At 44.5% G+C, this 23533-nt stretch overlaps 1 protein-coding gene across 2 annotated transcripts; it reads left to right on the top strand.

Moving 5' to 3' along the window:
• Positions 1–6794: 6794 nt before the first annotated feature.
• On the top strand, positions 6795–22461 carry LOC133236172 (small ribosomal subunit protein eS4, X isoform-like). 2 transcript variants are annotated; one of them, XM_061398028.1, is made up of 2 exons: positions 6795–6883; positions 21569–22461. In XM_061398028.1, exon 2 carries the CDS (start codon positions 21571–21573, stop codon positions 22360–22362), a length of 792 nt encoding a protein of 263 aa, XP_061254012.1. In that variant the 5' UTR covers positions 6795–6883; positions 21569–21570; the 3' UTR covers positions 22363–22461. The 2 variants fall into 2 exon arrangements, with proteins under 2 accessions (XP_061254012.1, XP_061254010.1); XM_061398026.1 differs by having other exon boundaries at positions 21564–22461.
• Positions 22462–23533: the final 1072 nt, after the last annotated feature.

The raw sequence follows: 23533 nt of genomic DNA, 5'->3' as shown, positions 1-23533 counted from the left end.
GTGCGACCCCGTAGACGGCAGCCCACCAGGCTCCCCCGTCCCTGGGATTCTCCAGGCAAGAAGACTGGAGTGGGTTGCCATTTCCTTCTCCAATGCATGAAAGTGAAAAGTGAAAGTGAAGTCTCTCAGTCGTGTCCGACTCTTCGCGACCCCATGGACTGCAGCCCACCAGGCTCCTCCGCCCATGGGATTTTCCAGGCAAGAGTGCTGGAGTGGGGTGCCATCGCCTTCTCCAGGGCTGCAGTCCAGGGGGTGGCAAAGAGTCCGATACCAGTGAGTGACACACTTTCACTTTCATGAACATCCAGGTCCACAGTCTTTCATCCAAAACATTTGGGAACAAATGGGTTTCAAGATGCAGAACTTATAGGATTTTAGGCGAGTAATGAGGTACGCGTACCATGTATTTTGTGACACTTTCCCTCCATTCGAGGGTCTGTCTAGGCTCTGTATAGGATGATCCTTTGTCCCAGTTTTAACACTGTAAGTTCCACGTCCAAGGAATCCCTCAGTCACAGGCAAGCATGATGATGGGTTGGTTACCTTAGGTCTGAGGTATAACATATTCACACTAACCGGGATAAATAACAGCTACAAATGGCTCACATTCTTTCAGCTCTGGTTTTGCTACCAATAAATTTGCCACAAACTGAAGGAAAAATTGCAGCCATGAAATTAAAAGACGCTTACTCCTTGGAAGGAAAGTTATGACCAACCTAGATGGCATATTCAAAAGCAGAGACATTACTTTGCCAACAAAGGTCCGTCTAGTCAAGGCTATGGTTTTTCCTGTGGTCATGTATGGATGTGACAATTGGACTGTGAAGAAAGCTAAGCGCCGAAGAATTGATGCTTTTGAACTGTGGTGTTGGAGAAGACTCTTGAGAGTCCCTTGGACTGCAAGTAGATCCAACCAGTCCATTCTGAAGGAGATCAGCCCTGGGTGTTCTTTGGAAGGAATAATGCTAAAGCGGAAACTCCAGTACTTTGGCCACCTCATGCAAAGGGTTGACTCATTGGAAAAGACTCTGATGCTGGGAGGGATTGGGGGCAGGGGAGGAGAAGGGGACGACAGAGGATGAGATGGCTGGATGGCATCACCAACTCAATGGATGTGAGTCTGAGTGAACTCCGGGAGTTGGTGATGGACAGGGAGGCCTGGTGTGCTGTGATTCATGGGGTCTCAAAGAGTCGGACACAACTGAGCAGACTGAACTGAACTGAACTGAAGGAAAAAACCCTTGGTTTTCTGAGTTTTTTGAATTTTGAAATTGTGGATGAGGGGTTGTGAACCTGTCAGCAAATATGCATATATTCTTTTCATCCACCAGAATGGAAACACAGTGTTGGACTCACTGCTTTTTTTTTTTTTTGGTGTTTATCTTAGTGCTGTCCCACACCAGTGCAGAAAATACCTCCTGTTCCTTTGTACTGCTGTATAATACTCCGTCGCATGGAGGAACATTTAAGCTGTTTCTGCCCAGTCTTTGGCTGTCATAAACACACGTAGTTTTAGGTGTAGCTAACTACATGGAGGGGGCTGGGGGCAGAGGAGGAGTCAGATCTTCATTCCTACTGCTGATTTGTGACTGCGGGGTTAAGCCTAAGCCTGCTCAGAAGTTGAGAGAGAGACACCAAAACCTGCTGAGGTCTCCCAGATTTCTTGTACCTGTCCAACCACATGCGTCATGGAAAGTCATTCACATTAAGAATGGTTTTCCAAGCAAGAAAACAACTTATATTCAGACCTACTGTCTTAGGGTTCTCCAAAGAAACAGAACCAATTGCTCATTCTTTCTCTCTCTCTCTTTCTATATGCTCACAGTCACAGAAGAGATAAAGCTGGGGTACATAAAACAACCCCAGAGAGTATGAAGTGTCTTGTGTGGGATAAATTGGGAGTTCTGAGCACCACCTGAAAAAGTCCCCTCAAATATAGTCCAGAAGGGGCTTCCCTGGTGGCTTAGCAGTAAAGAATAGCCTGCCAATGCTGTGAACACGGGTTCCATCCCTGGTCCTGGAAGATCCCACATGCCTCAGGAAAACTGAGCCCGTTCACCACAACTGCTGAGTCTGTATTCTAGAGCCCACGAGCTGCGACTACTAAAGGCCACACGCCTAGAGCCCATGCTCCGCAACAAGAGAAACCACAGCAGTGAGAAGACCACGCATGACAGCAGAGAGTAGCCCCCACACTCTGCAACTGGAGATGGGCCATGCATAGCAGCAAAGACCCCGTGAGGCCATCAATCAATCAAATATATATATATGTATATAATATGTTATAATATATATATTTATAATCCAGAAGGCCAGAGAGACACTGGGAGTTCCTGCCAAACATTGAGACAAGCAGGCTTCCCCTCTGGTCAATTTCACTTGTTTTTAAATAAAAACCCAAATTTTTAATAAAATTGGTCAGCACAGCAGTATTAATAAAGCCTAAATGTAAGAACACAAGCTCTCAATAAAGAATTCAGGTACATTAGGGCTCCTTTCTCCCTGACCTGTGACCATTCATCAATTTCACCCTGGTTAAGTCTCCAAATTTAAAACATTTCCCAACTAGACCTGTCATCCTGTTTCTAAACTGCCAACCACCGTGGGATCTCAGAGGCTTCTTGTTCCACAAAGATTCAAAAGGTCTTCCAGCTTCTCCTGTCTGCCAAGGGCTTTGCTTCACCCCAGGACGGAGCCATTTTTCTTGAGACTAAAACAGTACAAGACTACATTCATTCATTCATTCATGATATTACCAGCCCAAATGATGATGTGTAGAGGTTATGGCTGCAAGAGGGGACATAAAATACTGTGCACCAATAACAAAGGAAAACAGGCTTACATGGGTGAAAATGCTACCCAAGTGAGTCTCTGTGACCAGACCCAGTTAAAGAAAGGGGCTGGCTTTCAGCAGATGGGAACTTGAAAGTCTGAATGAGGAACCCCCTTCCTAAAACCAAGGGAGGGTTCAGGTGGGGCTTAAGTTTATGCAATGATAGAAGTCTTTTATAATAATAAAAAAAAAAAGTCACAGCTATAAATATAGTACTGCCAGGGCCCTTCCCATGCAAATAAAAGTCGTGGAAACCTGCCTTCATTAGCTTACCATAAACCCACGCTCTGTGTGGCTAAACAAGGATCAGGGAGGAGGTGGCGTATGGGCAAGGAGTGGCACCTGGGGCCACAGTTTAAATCGTAAAGGACCAGAATGACCTGGGCTGGAGGAGAATGTGGGAGAGGCAAGAGAGAATGGATAGGGCCATCCTGCTGCACCCAGAGCAGCTTGTCTCATGCACCCTGGACCCCTCCCCATGCTGGCTCTACACAGGGTACTCTAACGGATGGTGCCCCAATCCCTGCCTCCCCCAATAGTAATAATATGATAATAATAGTAATAGTAATAATTAGTATTACAGAGGCTCACACTTACTGAGCACTTTCTATGTGCCACATGTTATTCTCAGGACTTTGTCCATAGTCACTTGGTGAGTTTTCGTAACAACTCTATTAATGAGACACCACTCTTTTGATTCCCATTTTAAAGATTGGGAAACTGAAGTAGAGACAGGGATTAACTCATTTGCTCAAGACAGACAGGGACAGAACAAGGATTTGAACCCAGACAGGCTGGCTCCAGAGGGAAAGCTCTTAACCACTAATAACAATAACAGTTAACACTTAGGTCCTGATTATCCTGTGTCAGCTGCTCTTCTAAGTGATCACATGTATCAGCTCAATTAACCCTTACAGGTACTATTACTAGCCCCATTTTACAGATGAGGCAACCAAAACACAGAAAGGTCAAGCTGTTTGCCCAGGTCACACAGCGGGGAAGCTGCATAAGAGGGACGTGAACCCAGGCAGTCAGGCTCCAGGGACCACATTCTTGTGCCCTGAACTGTACCCTTGTGCCATGACTGGATTTAAGGGTAATCTGAGAGCAGTGGCCATGGCTTACATTTCTCTGCATCAAGTGTGGTGCAACACTGTGGAATCTAATAAGCACTCAACAAATAGTCAATGAGTTTTTCTGTAAAATAACCTTTCCTGAATATACAAAAGTCGTATTTCAAGTCTATTGTAGAAAATCTGAAAAATACAGAAAGGCTCCAAGAAGAAATGCAAGTCATCCTCATGCAACAGAGACAACCACAGTTCACATTTTGGTGTCTTTCCAGCCAGTGTTACAAAATAGGGATCCCACTCTATGCCCTGTTTTGTAACCTCCTTTTTTTCTCACTTATCAATACATCACAATCATTTTCCCACGTCTTTACATTTTCTTCTGCAGCTTCCACAGAGCAATCATTTGTGAATGCTCAAGTGACTTGCTCAGGGCACTGCCAGCAATGAACCAGAATGTCACCCACAAACAGCCCCTTCCCCAGGGGGCTCCTCGTAAACAGCCCTCTCCACCAACCTCTCTATCCCCTACATATGCCCACCTTATACACTCGACCCTCTCCTACTTCCTGGCATCTCTAGAAATCCCTTTGCCTTTCTTCTTAGACTCAGGGTCTCTTACTCAGTTCCTGCCAAGGGTGTGTCCCCATTCAACACCCCTTACCTCTGTTTTCCTGTTTTCTCCTCTCCAAGTCACCGTCACCCTTCTCATACCCTCCCTCAGCCACGATCAAACTTTTGCTACCCTGTGCCCCATTCCCACAGAACTTGCTAGAGACATCCAGTTCCATCAACAAGCAGGCATTAGGCAATGTCTGTTGCAATGTACTGAGTGACACAGGAGACGATGCCAGCGAAGATGCTAGAGGCTGCAGTGTGGGAGTCCCTCGCAGGCATTGTGAGCAGGAGTCATCAAGATACAATGCCTTTACCTAAAAAGGGGTGGGGGGGAGGGTCTCTCCTGGTGTGTGATTTCCAGCCACCAGACCGGGACTGTGAAAGATAGTTTGAGGCAAGGATCTCTTTTGATGTACTTTAAACCCCAACAGGGAGGTGGAGGCCTAATCCACCCTGAGGGTGGGGCGGCCTGGGCACTTTGCCCTAATAGGATGGAATGAAAGACTTTTGAAAGTGGTGGCTCAAGACAGGTGGCTTCTTGATTCTAGCCGCTGTGTCTCAGGATCGGGGGGTTCGGGGAGCGGGGGGACTGTGCAGACAGCTGGCAGGAGCGGGAAGCCTGAGTGGGATGCCCAGGAGGACAGGACTTCTTTCAAACTTGCTCTGCCTGACCTGTGCCATGTGACCGCAACAGGTGCCTGTGCTTTTTGGCATCTTGGCACAATAGCACCTACCTTACCTACCTCACAGTTTTGTGTAAGGATCAAAAGAGGTAAGCTCAGTAAAGTGTTTTGCCAAGGGTAAAACCCCCAAGTTAGGTGTGCTTAGGACTCTCTGCCTCTTTCCTTTTTTTGGAAGGTTCTGATAACAACTTTGTTTTTAGGATATTTCCTCCTTAGCTGCATTCCTTTTGTAGACGAGGGACAGTAGTGGCTGCAACAGGAACCACTCCCGAGCCTCTTTAGATCTGGGCCACTTTGGCCCCTTATCTCTTTGACCCCGAAGCAGCCTGATTTTATCACTGGTACTAACTGAAGGTCCAAGCCTGATTCATTTGAACAGTGTGTGGGGTGACTACTATCACGGATTCCCCGCTCCTCCCTCCCCCCACACCCCACCCCCATTCGAGGCATTTCCTGGGACTTAGGACTTTCCGTGTTAAAATCAGACCAATCCCAAGCACAGGGAGACGGCTGGGCACCACAGGTGGACCGGGGGTTGGGCTCGTCTGGGGTGGGGTGTATACCTGTCCAGCCTGCTGAGGTGTGGATACGTGTGATTATTCACGTTTGATTCACGTGTGATTATGCACAAACATGTAGCGTGGATCTGTTGGTACCTTGGCGTTTTGTGTGTTGAGTAAATGATGCTGAGTGTGTAATCATGGGATGTGTGCGTGTCTGTAAGATGCATGAATTATGCGCAGGGCTTCTATAGTATGTCGTATTTAACATGGTGTGGGTAATATTAGCACGTGTGTGACAAATGCGTTTTGTTTTTTTTTTTTCCAGCCAGGGTTTAAGTGTATATTTTGTGTCTGGTGTAGTGTGCAAGGTATGCGTGTTATTTGGATTGTGGGGTATGTGTGTGTGTGTGTGTGTGTGTGTGTGTGTGAAATTGAACTCCACGTGGGGTTGAGAACGACTCAAAACACAGTGTTTGCAGTCTTCACATGTGGAGGTGGTGCACTGTGTGTGTGTCGTGCGTGCTGTGCTTAGTGTGCCACGGGATGCATACAAGTCTTTGGCAAGCAGAGTGAAGGCTGGGTGTACCCTGGCAGGTCTGCACCCGGTGTAGGGGTTCAGACATGCAGTTCCTGTGTAGATGAATTGCATGGTGCTCTGCGCATGCTCCGAGAAGCCGCGCTCTCTTCCACGTATGTCGGTGTGATTCCTGTGTGGACAGAAGCCAGAGGGTGTTGTGTGCGGAGGTGTATCAGTGGCGGCTGTGCAGTGTCCACTGTAGATGTTGCTTGTGTGGGGTGGGCGTTAGGCGGTGGCAGGAAGCCAAGGGCACGGCGGCCACTTCCGCAGTGAGAAGGAGGATGGGGGTCCCATTGCAAGACCTAGCCCCGGCCGGACTCGCACTTCCGGGCCCGCACTTCCGGACCCGCCTGCGGGGCATTCTGGGAAGCGGGGCCACGCCCACCGCGCAGGCCACGGGGAAGCGGCGGAGGCGGTTACGCGCGCCGTTACCGGAGCAGTCTCTTCCCTCGCCTGCTGGGGGCTGCGCTTTGAAAGCCGCGTGGAGTTTATATCGTCCAACTCGCCGGCTCCTACCGAGCGCCATACCCCGCACGTCTGTTTTCTCCTTTAATCGTCACGGCCAGCCTCTGAGGGATCTTCTAATCCCCACCGCACAGGTGAGTTACCTCAAGCTCCAAGAAGGGAAGGAGCCATCCCGGCTCAGGCCCCTAACTCCCAAACTTGCCGCGAGAGAATTTATGACGAGAAAAAGGGCCACGGGATAATGAAACTCCCGGAATAGCGTGCCTTTCCCCCGAAACCTGTCGAAAGATAGCAGAAATCCCTCCTCAGACCTTTCTGAATTTCTCGCTCTTGCTGGAAAGGGAGGGAATCATCGGTTAGTGCAATGAAAACGAAGTTTGAAGAATTGAGGTATTCGATAAGTTCGTATGGTATAATATGATACTTCCCAGAGGGTGTCCAATTAAATAATGAAGAAGGTAATTGTCCAAAGTTATATTTAATACCCGTTGTGGAGTGAAGGATTAACATCAGTTTTTAAGTTCCACGTGGTCATTCTTCAGATGTGCTTCCGGTGGCGTCTTCCTCCTCATCCTTTATTCCTTCTCTTTCTTCTGCTATATTTTCCTGTGTATTTGATCTGTTAGGCTGAATCATATGAAATTACCTTTTATGTAGATCAAAACTAGTTAAATGTTGGCAGTTTCATATGTTCAACCTAATGTATTTTAGAAAGCTTTTGGGGCGGCTGGGGGGAGGGGTGTGTCGTGCAGGATCTTAGTTCCCAGACCAGGGATCGAACCCACACTGCCTGCAGTGGAAGCAGGGTATCCTAACCACTGGACCACCAAGAAATTCTTGGAAAGCTTTTATATTTTGTGTTTCAGAAACCCTGAGATTTTCACTGATTGTAGGAGCTTATACTATACGTTAGTATTATGGATAGAGGGGTGGCATATGGTGTGCTGGAGCTGGCTCTCCAGGTGATTGTTAAATATTCAAGGATTTTGCGAGAGAGTTGTTAAACCATTGGTAGCTTGAAATTGGCCATGGAGGGAATATTTACACCATGGAAATTGGCTTCCCTCCTTGCCCTCCTGGGATCCAGTTTCAGTTCAGTTCAGTTGCTCAGTCGTGCCCAACTCTTTGCGACCCCATGAATCGCAGCACGCCAGGCCTCCCTGTCTATCGCCAACTCCTGGAGTTCACTCAGACTCACGTCCATTGAGTCAGTGATGCCATCCAGCCATCTCATCCTCTGTTGTCCCCTTCTCCTCCTGCCCCCAATCCCTCCCAGCATCAGAGTCTTTTCCAGTGAGTCAACTCTTCGCATCAGGTGGCCGAAGTACTGGAGTTTCAGCTTTAGCATCATTCCTTCCAAAGAAATCCCAGGGCTGATCTCCTTCAGAATGGACTGGTTGGATCTCCTTGCAGTCCAAGGGACTCTCAAGAGTCTTCTTCAGCACCACAGTTCAAAAGCATCAATTCTTCGGCGCTCAGCTTTCTTCACAGTCCCAACTCTCACATCCATACATGACCACAGGAAAAACCATAGCCTTGACTAGACGGACCTTTGTTGGCAAAGTAATGTCTCTGCTTTTGAATATGCCATCTAGGTTGGTCATAACTTTCCTTCCAAGGAGTAAGCGTCTTTTAATTTCATGGCTGCAGTCACCATCTGCAGTGATTTTGGAGCCCAAAAAATAAAGTCTGACACTGTTTCCAGTTTCCCCATCTATTTCTCATGAAATGACAGGACTAGATGCCATGATCTTCGTTTTCTGAATGTTGAGTTTTAAGCCAACTTTTTCACTCTCCACTTTCACTTTCATCAAGAGGCTTTTTCCTCTTCACTTTCTGCCATAAGGGTGGTGTCATCTGCATATCTGAGGTTATTGATATTTCTCCTGGCAATCTTGATTCCAGCTTGTGCTTCTTCCAGCCCAGCGTTTCTCATGATGTACTCTGCATAGAAGTTAAATAAGCAGGGTGACAATATACAGCCTTGACGTACTCCTTTTCCTATTTGGAACCAGTCTGTTGTTCCATGTCCAGCTCTAACTGTTGCTTTCTGACCTGCATACAAATTTCTCAAGAGGCAGGTCAGGTGGTCTAGTATTCCCATCTCTTTCAGAATTTCCCACAGTTTATTGTGATCCACACAGTTAAAGGTTTTGGCATAGTCAGTAAAGCAGAAATAGATGTTTTTCTGGAACTCTCTTGCTTTTTCCATGATCCAGCAGATGTTGGCAATTTGGTCTCTGGTTCCTCTTCCTTTTCTAAAACCAGCTTGAACATCTGGAAGTTCACGGTTCACGTATTGCTGAAGCCTGGCTTGGAGAATTTTGAGCATTACTTTACTGGCGTGTGAGATGAGTGCAATTGTGTGGTAGTGTGAGCATTCTTTAGCATTGCCTTTCTTTGGGATGAGAATGAAAACTGACCTTTTCCAGTCCTGTGGCCACTGCTGAGTTTTCCAAATTTGCTGGCATATTGAGTGCAGTGCTTTCACAGCATCATCTTTCAGGATTTGAAATAGCTCAACTGGAATTCCATCACCTCCACTAGCTTTGTTCATAGTGATGCTTTCTAAGGCCCACTTGACTTCACATTCCAGGATATCTGGCTCTAGGTGAGTGATCACACCATCGTCATTATCTGAGTCGTGAAGCTCTTTTTTGCACAGTTATCCTGTGTATTCTTGCCACCTCTTCTTAATATCTTCTGCTTCTGTTAGGTCCATACCATTTCTGTCCTTTTTTGAGCCCATCTTTGCATGAAATGTTCCCTTGGTATCTCTAATTTTCTTGAAGAAATCTGTAGTCTTTCCCATTCTGTTGTTTTCCTCTATTTCTTTGCATTGATCGCTGAGGAAGGCTTTCTTATCTCTCCTTGCTATTCTTTGGAACTCTGCATTCAGATGCTTCTATCTTTCCTTTTCTCCTTTGCTTTTCTCTTCTCTCCTTTTCGCAGCTATTTGTAAGGGCTCCCCAGAGAGCCATTTTGCTTTTTTGCATTTCTTTTCCATGGGGATGGTCTTGATCCCTGTCTCCTGTACAACGTCACGAACCTCAGTCCATAGTTCATCAGGCAGTCTTCTATCAGATCTAGGCCCTTAAATCTATTTCTCACTTCCACTGTATAATCATAAGGGATTTGATTTAGGTCATACCTGAATGGTCTAGTGGTCTAGTGGTTTTCCCTACTTTCTTCAATTTAAGTCTGAATTTGGCAATAAGGAGGAATTTGGCAATAAGCTGAGCCACGGTCAGCTCCCGGTCTTGTTTTTGTTGACTGTATAGAGCTTCTCCATCTTTGGCTGCAAAGAATATAATCAATCTGATTTCGGTGTTGACCATCTGGTGATGTCCGTGTGTTTAGCAGAACTCTATTGGTTGTTTGATTTATCTCAGGCCAAGTGAAATCAGTTCAGAACCACATAGATCCCCAAACAGAAACTGAGACTGAGGAAAGAGTAGAATGGATGCTTGGGGAGGCAACCAACAATTTCAGTGGTTGTGGGAGAAAACACTGAAAACTTGGGGATGTGCTGTCACAGTTCATAATTAATAATTCACTTTAGTTAGTGTTAAGCATTTATCAGCACTATTGAAGTACTTTATATGTGTTAACTCATTTGATCCCCACAGCAACCTTATGCCATAGATATCATTGCTATCCCTATTTTACAGATGGAGAAACTGAGGCTTAGAGAGGCTGAGTAACTTGGCTGAGGTTATACAGATAGTAAGTGGCAGAGTTTGGCTTTGACGTCAAGCTATCTTAACTCAAGAAAACATGCTTTTAACTACACTGTTTGTATTATATACGTTGTTATGCTGCAGTAATAACCTCCAAATTTCAGTGTTTTACAATAAAGATGGTTTATTCTTGCTCACATTTTTACATGTTGCCTATCAGATGTGATTCTGCTTCACACATCTTATTCTGGAACCAAGGCTGAAGGAGCAGCTCCTATCTTGGCCCCAGAGAAAAAAAACAATTCTAGCACCGTGCAGTGATTCTTAAGATTCAAGTAATATGTGGCATACTTCTTGTCACATTCCATTGGTCAGAGCATATCACGTGGCCAAGCTTGACTCAGAAGGGCTGGGAAATAGAATCCCCCTCTCCCTAGGCACTGCAAGTCACATGGCAACCTTCTGGGTAGTGAATAACTGGGAACTGTTTTAGGTTAGGTTCCCAAAGCAGACCCTGAGTCAAGGATTAGAGTGCTCTATTAAGGAAGTGTTCCTAGGAGAATCCAGAAAAGGAGTGGAGGAGCAGGACAGGGAAGGAGGCAAAGCTAAGTAAGGGTATAATTTCAGGCCAAGTCCTGGGCTGAGCCTTATCCAAAGGGGGTTCTGGGTATAAATTATACCTCAGAGTTTATCCCAACTCAAGGCAGGAGAGCTGGACTTTCATATTTCCACAGCTGTGAGTCATCAGTTAAGGACTGCTCTAAGGGCACTTTTGCTTTCTGAATATGGATGAAGCAGTTCCAGTAGCCCTGGACCAGTCCTTCAAAAAGAATCACAGGTGCATGGCTCTTAGAAACAAAGTCACACAGAAGTCAGGAGAGGGAACAGAACCTGAAAAGAGATTTGAGGAAATGTGGACAGAGCACCAATAATTGACACTAAAGGAATAGTAATGCCATCTACCACACTGCCTCTATTTTAGACCATTTTATTTTGGTATCAAAGGTATGACATTTTATTCTCCTGTAGTTAGTGGCATGTCTTTGATGTCAGAAAGAAGGACCACAGTTTTCTCTACTTGAAACAAAAGGTAATAGGGAATCATTACAGGTTTTTCAGTAATCCTGTGTAGTACTTACTGAGCATGTGTGTCTCACACTGAAATTTCTCCAGAGTGAAGAAATCTGTGTATAATACTGTGGTGCAATTCTGTCAGTAACCCAGAGTTGGTGCAGCCTCCATAGGTTAAGGGTACAGTCCCTAATAAGACTGCCCTGTTCCACCTACACCAGCTGCAGGTTCAAGGGTTCCCAGGCCCTGCTTGCTTCTGACCTACTAATTCAGGAGTTCCCATGACCTTTTCAGGTAACTTGGGAAAGTACTAGGCTTTATGGTTTGTCACAAAGGATACATTAGTTTTGTTACAAAGGATTCAAGTCAAAATCAGCCAAATAAAGAGATATATAGGAGGAGGTCTGGGAGAGTCCTAAACATGAGCCTTCCAAGCCCCCTCCTTGAGGAATCTGGATGTGTCACCTTCACAGGACACTGATCTATTCATCCAGAAGACTCAACCAAACTTTGTCCAGAGTTTTATTGGGATTTCATTATATGTGCATGATTGACTGAATTCAGTCTCCAGCCACCCTCCTCTTCCTGGAGAAGTTGGGCTAATATCACATGACTCAAATCCCCAATCCTTTAATCACATTATTGGTCTTTCTGATGTAACCAACCCCCATCCTGAGTCACTCATTAACATAAATTCAGGTGTGATCTGAGAGCCCCACCATGGTTAACAGAGACATCCTATCTCTCAGGAAAATCAGGAAGGGTTCAGAAGCTCCCTTCCCAGAACCTAGGACAAAGACCAGATAAATTCTTTATTATGCAGCATGTATCATCAGATTGGAGAACAATATTTAACTGAATAGAATTTTTGTAATTCCACAGGTAAACATAAATGTAAAAGCAAATACAGTACGCCAAAGACAAAAAATCCTATCCTAAATGCAACCAGGAAAGTGAAGCAGATGACCTAAAAAGGAACTGTAGAGTAACAGCAGACTTATCTTGCACAGCAGTAAAGGCTAGGAGATAATGGAGTATTCCAAGAGAATTATAAGGTAGATTGCTCTTATTGAAAGATAAAGCATAAAATAATTATAGGATACTGTAGTGATATTTATCTGACATCCCAGAAGAAAGTTAATCTGTTACTGAAGTTATCCACTTAAAAACCAAAACATTTTAATGATTTCTGATATAAATCATTCCAAAGTATATCTCCCCATCCCCCTCCCTTCTTAACTGGTGAGTTCACCATTCGTGTGCTTTTTAGGTAGTGAGACTCCAGGGGTTGCTGAGGTCTTCTAAGCTGTTTGCACCAATATTAAATGTTTCCACATGCTGTATTTTATACTTCTTTCTGCTTATAATCCTGTCTCACTGCAGCAGCAGTTTTATTCAAACTCTTAATCTGTTGTTGATTTAATGTGCATTTGTCTGAATATGGGTCACAGGCTTTCTCCATCCTCCTAATATATATAGCTCATTAGCTATATCTGACATTTTATTTTCTGAAAATGAGCACCATGGTACAGTACATCTAGCACGTTCTTCTTACTGTGTAATGTAGGCTTTCCCCTCTTGAATCTGAGTGTGTCCATGGTGCTATGTAACTTCCAAGGTTATAAAAAGATGATATAGCTACCACCTCTCGGAATGCTTGCTCTTGGAACCTAATCACTATGCCACGAGGACAGGGAGAAACCTCAGGGAAAGGCCCCATGTAGGTGTCTGATAGAACCCCAGCTGAGACTCCATTCAGCAGCCAGCACTAATCTCCAGCCTTATGGATAAATGAGTGAGTGAGCGAATGACCTTTCCGGTGAGTCCAGCCCTAGCCTTCAAGCCACCCTAGTTGAGACCAGGTGGAGCAGAAACAAGCTGTCCCCACCGATCCTGCAAATAATCCAAATTATGAATTTAATAAGCCAAAGAGTGATGGTTTTAAGCTCTAAGTTTGGGATGGTATCATTCACAGCAATATATAACTGGAAAACAGTGTGACTACTCTTTACTCACAGCTTAAAAGTTGTTCCATGTGGCTTGGTTGGAGCCACCTGGGAACTCTTAACCCAGAGGTGTCCTTTGCCAATTTTAAGGAAGTTAAACCTTGTAAATTATTTTAAGTTTGTTCCTGCTCTAAATAAAACTTCTTTGGTTTCAAGGAAGGAAAAAAAGAAGCCATTCAATTTACTTGAGGAAAGGGAAATTTAATGAAGGGACACAGGGGCTTATAGGAACCCAAGAACAGAAACTGCTATACAGCATGGAAACTGCAGCTGTTTTTACATATGTAACAGATACGTATACATAATATATAAACAAATGTAGATTTTATATATACAGACATATGTATGTTTGTAACTTCTACCACTCTGCACATGTACTATATTATATTCTTTTCTCATTATATATTCTCATTTCAGAAGTGGTTCATCATAACCTTTCCCCACTTTGTAGTCCCCTTTCTAATCTCAATCTTTATAATTCAAGTGCTGTTACTGATTCAGTGCCCAGTTTCCATTTCTTGAAAAAACATCTGATTAAAACAGTTCCTCTTTGCTAAGTAAGGTCCCACAAAGGACAAGCATCTGGGCTAATTACACCTGAACTAACTTTGGTCAGGTGTCCATCTCAGGGAAGACAGCTGCAGTTTTGAGGTAAGGAGTCCCCCAGAAAGAGTGGCTGGGCATGTAGTGACTGACCTCTCTAGAGCAGCTCCTCATTAAGGCTGTTAACCTGGCCAGAAAATGAAATCTGAGATGGGATAAACATGACCAGATGAGAATAGCACATAATCAGGAACTGGCAGCTCAGAGGAGGATCAAGAAGAGAGAGGATGAAGAATAATTATGTCTGGCAGCAAATGGTGAGACCTGCAGGCCCTGATAACATCTGCAGGTGTCATTTCACCCTAGATGGGTCCATGGTGTCCTACATAGAGACCCTAGAGTATAATAGACACAGTTCAAGTTCTAGGTCAACTAATATAAAGGCTGTGAGAACTCAGGCAAATTACCATCTTTGAGCCTTGATTTCTTTCATCTGTAAAATGGGAAGAATAGCATCACCTTGCTGGGCAAGGGTGGGAATTACCTAACTCGTGCCACAGCCACTCAGTAAGTGTGAACTCCCTTTCTTCCTCCACTTGGAAGTCAGAGCTCCCCTTCCAGGTTGTGAAGTGTGCTGGGACAAAGATCCTGTGGCTAGAGGTCAAAGGTTTTCTCACTCCAGTTACTCACAGCCTCAAAGGAGCTCCCTGCCTCAGGGCTTCACACCTTGCAAAGGTAAAACAAGCCTTTATGGGTCCAGAGCTACCCTGATAGGGCCACCGAGTACACCTTTTCTAAAAATCACCAGATTTCTGGAAATCTAAAGAACAGAAAGACTATAGATGGTTTGGAGACATAACCAATAGATGTGCACTTTAGAAATCAGTGAATAGAAAATGCACAGCGAAATAGCATTGAAGCTCTTGGGTAGGCCCCTCTCATTTTAAGAGTATAGAGAAATTATTAAACTATCAGGCAGATCTCAGTTCCCTGAAGACTCTCGCTCTCCTCAGGTGGTTCAACACTACAATGGCAATTACTGAACTATGTGTGTTGCTCATCGAATACCAGAACAGAGGCATGGAGCCTGAGGGGAGCAGCTCTGGGTCAGGAGTTCCAGGTCTGAGGTCCATTCCCAGCCTTGCTGCTGCCTAGCACTGTGTCCTTGGGCAAGTCACTTTCCCTCTCTTATCCTGGATCTCCGCACATGTAAAATAGGATGATTGGACCAGTTTCCAAGAGGCCTCAAACTCAAGTAGAAAAGGAGTATCTTAGTGATTAAAAAGAACCCTCAGAATTACCCAAAGTGAAAGTGAACTCACTTAGTCGTGTCCAACTCTTCGCGACCCCATGGACTGCAGCCCACCAGGCTCCTCCATCCATGGGATTTGCCAGGCAAGAATACTGGAGTGGGGTGCCATTGCCTTCTCTGAAACATTAGTTCAAATCCTGTGTTCCGCTATTAGCAGTGTGACCCTGAGTAAGTTGTTTAACCTCTATACACCAGTTTCCTTATCTGTAAACTGGGGATAGTTACAGTATAAGATTGTTCTGAAGATCAAAGAAGATAAACCATGAGAGCGTGCAGCACACCACCTTGTACATAGTAAGTTCTTGATGAGTGTTAGATATTGTTGTTAGTGATGGGAATTTTAAAATATATTTTTGAAAGCATAGCTCTATTAATCATGTTGACCCCTGGGACTCCTCAGGCCAGAATCAATAGATTTCTGGAGTGTCAAAAGAGGAACAGATACAAATTTGTACAAAAAAGTCATTGCACTCCTTCAATTAACAAGTTTCCCTTTTTTTATGATGGTGGGGACCTCCTTGTAAGACAGTGATCTTGAAAGCCAGGTTATGGGGAGAAAGAAATGATTTTATAAATGTTTTAAGCTCCCACTCCTTTATGTCAGCCTGGAGGACTTGATCATTAAGGAGGTTACTTAATCCAGGCTACAGAGAACTTAGTATATGGCACAGAGCAGTATTTCTGTAATTTCTCGAGAGAGAGAACAAGACTCAGATTCCTGGGTCACCAAATTGATGGCTAGGAATCTCCAAAGGTAGGAGCCTCTGAAGGGATGTTTATTTAAGCCAGTGCCCAGTTACACTTGTCCAAGAGGTTTAGGAAACCTTGGCAGAGAGGATAGATTACAAGACTGAGAACTGACCCTTCCCCAAAGTACATGGGGGGAGGAGAAGGGAGAAGTGGTCATTTTAATGAGGTAACTGAATATTTATCTGTTAAGTGCAGTTGAAATGGAGGGAGACCAAGATGCCTAATGGACAAGTTGTCCCCTTCCTTCTTAGTTCCCGCTCCATGAGATGTGGACTCATGAGACAAATGAGGGGAAGAAAAACAATGTACATCTGAGTGTTCTGAGTGTCCTGTGAATGAATTGCTGCTCTCAGTGATGTCACAACATTGTCATCAAAACATCACACCATCGTTATCAAAAAGTCTTCATCTTAGAGTCTCTTCAGCTTTGAAACCCAGCTTTTATGGGTCTGAGGTCACCCTGGGGCTAAACCAGGTTCAGATCAGATCAGTCGCTCAGTCGTGTCCGACTCTTTGCGACCCCATGAATCGCAGCATGCCAGGCCTCCCTGTCCATCACCAACTCCCGGAGTTCACTCAAACTCACGTCCATTGAATCGGTGATGCCATCCAGCCATCTCATCCTCTGTCGTCCCCTTCTCCTCCCCTGCCCCCAATCCCTCCCAGCATCAGGGTCTTTTCCAATGAGTCAACTCTTTGCATCAGGTGGCCAAAGGACTGGAGTTTCAGCTTTAGCATCATTCCTTCCAAATAAATCCCAGGGCTGATCTCCTTCACAATGGACTGGTTGGATCTCCTTGCAGTCCAGGGGACTCTCAAGAGTCTTCTCCAACACCACAGTTCAAAAGCATCAATTCTTCGGCACTTAGCCTTCTTCACAGTCCAACTCTCACATCCATACATGACCACAGGAAAAACCATAGCCTTGACTAGATGGACCTTTGTTGGCAAAGTAATGTCTCTGCTTTTGAATATGCTATCTAGGTTGGTCATAACTTTCCTTCCGAGGAGTAAGCGTCTTTTAATTTCATGGCTGCAGTCACCATCTGCAGTGATTTTGGAGCCCCCAAAAATAAAGTCTGACACTGTTTCCACTGTTTCCCCATCTATTTCCCATGAAGTGATGGGATCAGATGTCATGATCTTCGTTTTCTGAATGTTGAGCTTTAAGCCAACTTTTTCACTCTCTACTTTCACTTTCATCAAGAGGCTTCTGAGTTCCTCTTCACTTTCTGCCATAAGGGTGGTGTCATCTGCATATCTGAGGTTATTGATATTTCTCCTGGCAATCTTGATTCCAGCTTGTGTAAACCAGGTTAGGGCCCCTTTAGGTCTGAGAAGTTGCCCTTTGCCTTCAGGGCAAGAACCAGAACATGCTCTTCTGGTCTTGCTGGGAAACAGTTCGGGAGCAAGAGGCTGGGAATTAAATCTTCCTGGAGGAATCACGTAGCCAACCAATTAAAGGGTGGGTCCACACAGATGGTTAGAACAGGTCAGTGTGCTTCCCTGGCCTTGGCATTCTGGTTTTCTCCAGTGGTCACACTTCTGGGCCAAGGGTTCATGTCCCTGGGGCTCTGTCCTCTTTCTGAGAGGGATTTCCATCTTTTTTCTGGTCACTTCTTGCTCTTCCCTAGTACAGATGAAGAACTCTGAAATTTTGAACATCTAATGCCTTTGGTTATTGTAGAAATAATAAAAATAAACTCAGATTTGAACCATTATTTACACTGTTTTTAAAATTGTAGTAAAGAACATATAAAATCATTTAACCATTTAAAGTATGCAACTCAATGGCATGTAGTACACTCAACAATATTGTGCAACTAACACCACTCTCTAGTTCCTGAGTTTCCTCACCTCAAAAGAAACCTTGTACCTATTGAGTAGTCACTGTCCGTTTGTTCCTGACCCCCAGCTACCAGCAGCCACTAATCTGCCTTCTGTCTTTGTGGATTTGCCTGTTCTGGATATTTCATGTAAGTGGAAGCATATGATATGTGGCCTCTGGCTTCTTTCACTTAGCATAAAGATTAAATAGTATTCCATTGTATTTGATATAGTACATGTTGTGTATCAATCAGCTGGATATCATATATACAGTTAAAGTGATTTTTTTTTAATTATTTATTTTTGGCTGCACTAGGTCTTCATTACAGTTCAGGGACTTGTCATTGTGATGGCTTCTCGTTGCTGATCATGGGCTCTAGGGCACGTGGGCTCAGTCGTCGTGGCGCATGGGCTTAGTTGCCCTGCAGCATGTGGGACCTTCCCAGACCAGGGATCAAACCTGTGTCCCCCGCACTGGCAGGTGGATTCTTGAGCCCTGGCCCAGCAGGGAAGTCCTGAAGTGCTTTTTATGTGCACCGTGTCACCTGATCCTCACCAAAACTGGGAGGTGGTCAGGGCAAATATTGTTCATTATTACTGAGATTTCCCCATTTTACAGATAAGACTGAGGCTCATAAAGGTGGACCTTGTCCAAGGTCTCATAGGTGGTTAATAGCAGAATCAGAACCCAGGTCTCTGAGTTAGGATGACCAAAACCTTTCTTGAGCTGTTTGCTTTGTAGTACTAAACAGTGTCCTTCCTCCGAGATCATGAGTGAACACGTGCTCATCATGGCAAGACAAGTGAGGACCAGTGAGAATTGAACCCTTCAGTTCAGTCGCTCAGGCGTGTCCAACTCTTTGCAACCCCATGGACTGCAGCACACCAGGCCTCCCTGTCCATCACCAACTCCGGGGGTTTATTCAAACTCATGTCCCTTGAGTCGGTGATGCCATCCAACCATCTCATCCTCTGTCGGCCCCTTCTCCCACCTTCAATCTTTCCCAGCATCAGGGTCTTTTCAAATGAGTCAGTTCTTTGCATCAAGTGGCCAAAGGATTGGAGCTTCAGCTTCAGCATCAGTCCTTCCAGTGAATATTCAGGACAGATTTCCTTTAGAATGGACTGGTTGGACCTCCTGGCAGTCCAAGGGACTCTAAAGAGTCTTCTCCAGCACCACAGTTCAAAACCATCAATTCTTTGGTGCTCAGCTTTCTTTATAGTACAACTGACATCCATACATGACTACTGGAAAAACCATAGCTTTGACTAATAATCATAGCTAATAACCACAGCTTTGATAATCAGCCCCAGGGTTTGCTATAAAGGTGGGAGAGCTACAGGAGAGACCATGCATGCTTCAGCCAGCAAGGAGAGAGTGGGGCTCTGAGTCCTGGAGTGGAGGTGTTTTGATGGATGAATCTTACACTCCCTGCTTGCACAGGCCTAATTGTGTCCATTGACAAAGTTGATCACTGCCTACAAGGCCTGATCTTACAAGGCTTTTCTGCTCAGACCTCCTTAAGAATTCTCCTTCCATCTCTGCATGAAGCATACATACTTTCCTAGAATACTTTACTCTCCAGCAGCAAACCTAGCAATCAGGGCTTCATAAATGTTTGCCAGCTAAGTCAGTTCAAGGACTTAAGGTCTCTGATGTTTCGCCCTTTTTCCTCAGCAATGTGTCACCAGTAGCAGTCTTCAGTGCAAATGAGCAGGACTTCGGGGAGTAGAATCCCACTCTGCTGCAGTGAGAGTTTTATTCCCGCTAATAAAATAAAACCAATAATGGAATGTTTGGAAAGCTGAACAAAGCAACAAAAATGATCTATAACCTTACTACCCCAACACAACCGTTATTTTGAATAATTCTCTTTGCCTAGCTTTCCTTCCTTTCTACCTTCCTTCCATCCATCCATCATGAAAGTAATACAAAATACTGTAATATTTTAAACATTACCTAATATCTCACACCCAGAGAAAACCACTGTTAACATTTTGCCCACTTTCTTTTTTTTAAGATTTATTCATGTATTTATTTGGCTGCACTTGGTCTTAATTGCGGCCTGCAGTATCTTTGGTTGCATTATTTGGACTCTTAGTTGCTGTGTTTGGATCTAGTTCCCTAACCAGGGATTGAACCCAGGCCCCCTGCATTGAGAGTGTGGAATCTTAGTCACTGGGCCATCAGGGAAGTCCCAGAAAGAGACACTGTAAAAAAAAATAAATTTCAACTGCACTACATGGCATGTGGGATCTTAGTTCCCCAACCAGGGATCCAGTCCCCACAGCCTGCATTGGCAAAGCAGTCTTAACCCCTGGATCACCAGGGAAATCCCTTCCTCCAGTTTCTTTCAATGCCTTTTTTTCATAATTGCAGCTATACTGAATATTCCATTCTGTTAGTATATATGTTGTTTTTGTTACTAATTTTTTTCTAATAAATATGTTTATTTACAGAAATTTATGGAAAAAATTAGCAAATAAAAAGGAAATAAAAATTACCCAGAATGTCCCTTCTACATATGGAAATTTTAACATGCATTTTTAAAAAAGATTTATTTGTTTTTGCTTGTTTGTTTTTGGCTGTTCTTGGTCTTCATTGCTGTATGTGGACTTTCTCTAGTTGCAGCGAACAGGGGCTGTTCTTCACCGCAGTACTCGGGCCTCTCGTGGTGGTGGCTTCTCTTATTGCAGAGCACAGGCTCTAGGTGCGTGGGCTTGCAGTCGTTGCAGCTTAGGGGCTCAGTAGTTGTGGCGCATGGGCCTAGCTGCTCCACGGCTTGTGGGATCTTCTGGACCAGGGATCGAACCCATGTCCCTTGCATTGGCAGGTGAATCCGTAACCAGTAGATCACCAGGGAAACCCTAACATGCATTTTTTTTTACATAGTTGTGATCCTACTGAATACAGTTTTTTTCTTTTTTCCCCACCTATCTTAATCTCATTTCCACATGTTGCTCCATAAACTTCATTTTTGTCTTTTTAATATGTAACACATTTATATAGTACAGTATTAAGAAAATTAGGATACTGTGGAAAGGTTTTTTTCCCCCACTCATTTTTCATTTGCCTATTTTTCCTCCCACAGCACCACTGTTACCTGTTCCTTGTGGCCCCTCCTCCTGAGGCACCCTTATGTGCATATGTAAAATACATTATACTTAAATATATTCTTTCCCCATCTTTCCATTTTTTACATAAAAAATAATGAACTATGCACACTCACTTTCTAAAACTCAACAGTATATCTTAGAGTTTTTCCTGTTTATATTCAAACAGAGCTTCCTCATTTTTTTTATATACCACATAGGATTCCACTTTATGTAGGGTAGCATAATGTATCAAACTAGGTCCCATGAGGGGAGAGGCAAGATAGGGGTATAAGTGCAAACTACTATTTATAATGTAAATACGCTACAGGTATGTATAGTAAAACAATATAACCAATATTTTATAACTATAGATGGAATATAACCTTTAAAAATTGTGAGCTACCGTGTTGTACACCTGAAACTTACATAATATTGTATATCATCTATACCTCAGTTTTTAAAAAAATGTTTTTTAGAAATTAGCCCCCATCAGTGAATATTCAGGTTATTTTCCTCTTTTTGTGCGCAGTGCAGCTATGGCTCGGGGTCCCAAGAAGCACCTGAAGCGTGTAGCAGCTCCAAAGCACTGGATGCTGGATAAGCTGACCGGCGTGTTTGCCCCTCGTCCATCTACTGGTCCCCACAAGCTGAGGGAATGTCTCCCTCTAATCATTTTCCTAAGAAACCGACTTAAGTATGCCCTAACAGGAGATGAAGTGAAGAAGATTTGCATGCAGCGTTTCATTAAGATCGACGGCAAAGTCCGCACCGATGTAACCTACCCTGCTGGTTTTATGGATGTCATCAGCATTGATAAGATTGGAGAGAATTTTCGTTTGATCTATGACACCAAGGGTCGCTTTGCTGTTCATCGTATTACACCTGAGGAGGCCAAGTATAAGTTGTGCAAAGTGAGAAAGATCTTCGTGGGAACAAAAGGAATCCCTCATCTGGTAACCCATGATGCTCGCACCATCCGTTACCCTGATCCCCTCATCAAGGTGAATGACACCATTCAGATTGATCTGGAGACCGGCAAGATTACTGATTTCATCAAGTTCGACACTGGTAACCTGTGCATGGTGACTGGTGGTGCTAACCTGGGAAGAATTGGCGTGATTACCAACCGGGAGAGACATCCAGGTTCTTTTGATGTAGTTCATGTGAAAGATGCCAATGGCAACAGCTTTGCCACCCGGCTTTCCAACATTTTTGTTATTGGCAAAGGCAACAAGCCATGGATCTCTCTTCCCCGTGGAAAGGGTATTCGCCTTACCATTGCTGAGGAGAGAGACAAGAGGCTGGCAGCCAAACAGAGCAGTGGATAAAATGATCTTTATGTAACATGATTGGAAAAGTCTTTGTACTTAGTTAAAGATAATAGCACATAAAAAAATAAAGTTGTTTCCAGTCTGCTGCCAACAATACTACTGTGACTAACACTGTGTGTGTGTCATTTCACATGTGTGAGCCTCTGTCTGTGGAATAAGCTCCTAGAAGTGGAATTGCTGGGTCAAAAAGTAAATGCATTTTTAATTGTGATAAGGCCAAATTGTACTCTGTAGGTTAGCAGCACCAGCATGTGATTTAACCCAGTGTCTAGCCTTAGTTACTTTCTCCATCTTCTGTTGTCCCTATAACAGAGTTAGGACCAGCTTCAGGGATAAAGCTGTTTTCCTTTCTGGCCACTCATACATTATCTGTAATATATTGAAGGCTACTGGATGACAGACACTTGCTGTGTGTTGAGAGACAAATATGTAGAAGACACAGGTGCTGTCCTTGGGAGCTGATCTCAGAGCTAGTGGGGGCTGGGAAGGGAGCACGGAGGAAGGGATGTGTAAGAAGAGCCCACCAGGCCCTCAGCCTCTGAAGGGGAGGAGCTGGGTGTAGTTTTGCTCTCCTTATCCTGGCACCTAGCAGAGCAGATGGTAGGCAGCCAGTATTCAATATACATTGAGGGAATAAACGATTAAATAAGTGTCTGGTGTGGGGGAAAGGGGAAGGGTGCTGGAGCAAGGGTGTTGGTCAGGCAGGCTTCACGGAGAACAGCATTTGAGGGCCTCTTTGAGAATTTCAGCAAGTCAAATTCTAGGCCAGAGAAGCTAAATATTTGTTGGCTTCCTGACTCAAAGACCAGTTGGGCGGGAAGAGTAGAGTGTCAGGAAGGATCTGGAGACAGATCTGAGTGGATGGGGTTTGGGGGTCCCTCTGATAAGTGCTGGACGATATCTTAAAAATAAGGCAGAGAGTCTTTGAGTTAAGACAAAGGGGGAGAGGCTAGAGAAGACTGCCGAGGAAAAGCCCCCCATTTCCCCACTCCGGTGCAGAGTGCAGCTCCTGTGGGGGGCAATGACCATTCTCCTTACCTTGTCCCAGACCCTGGTACGCCCCGGACAGTCCAGATTCTGCACCCTACTGGTGCAGGCTGCACAAAAGATGCCCACCCCTTCCCCATCAACCAGATTGCAAATCCCAGAAACTGGTCTGATGGCTTGG

Source organism: Bos javanicus, chromosome 23 (genome assembly GCF_032452875.1).
Source record: "Bos javanicus breed banteng chromosome 23, ARS-OSU_banteng_1.0, whole genome shotgun sequence".
Lineage (NCBI taxonomy): Eukaryota > Metazoa > Chordata > Mammalia > Artiodactyla > Bovidae > Bos > Bos javanicus.
The sequence above is the reverse complement of the archived record's forward strand: the minus strand, read 5'-3'. Positions and strand labels throughout refer to the sequence as shown.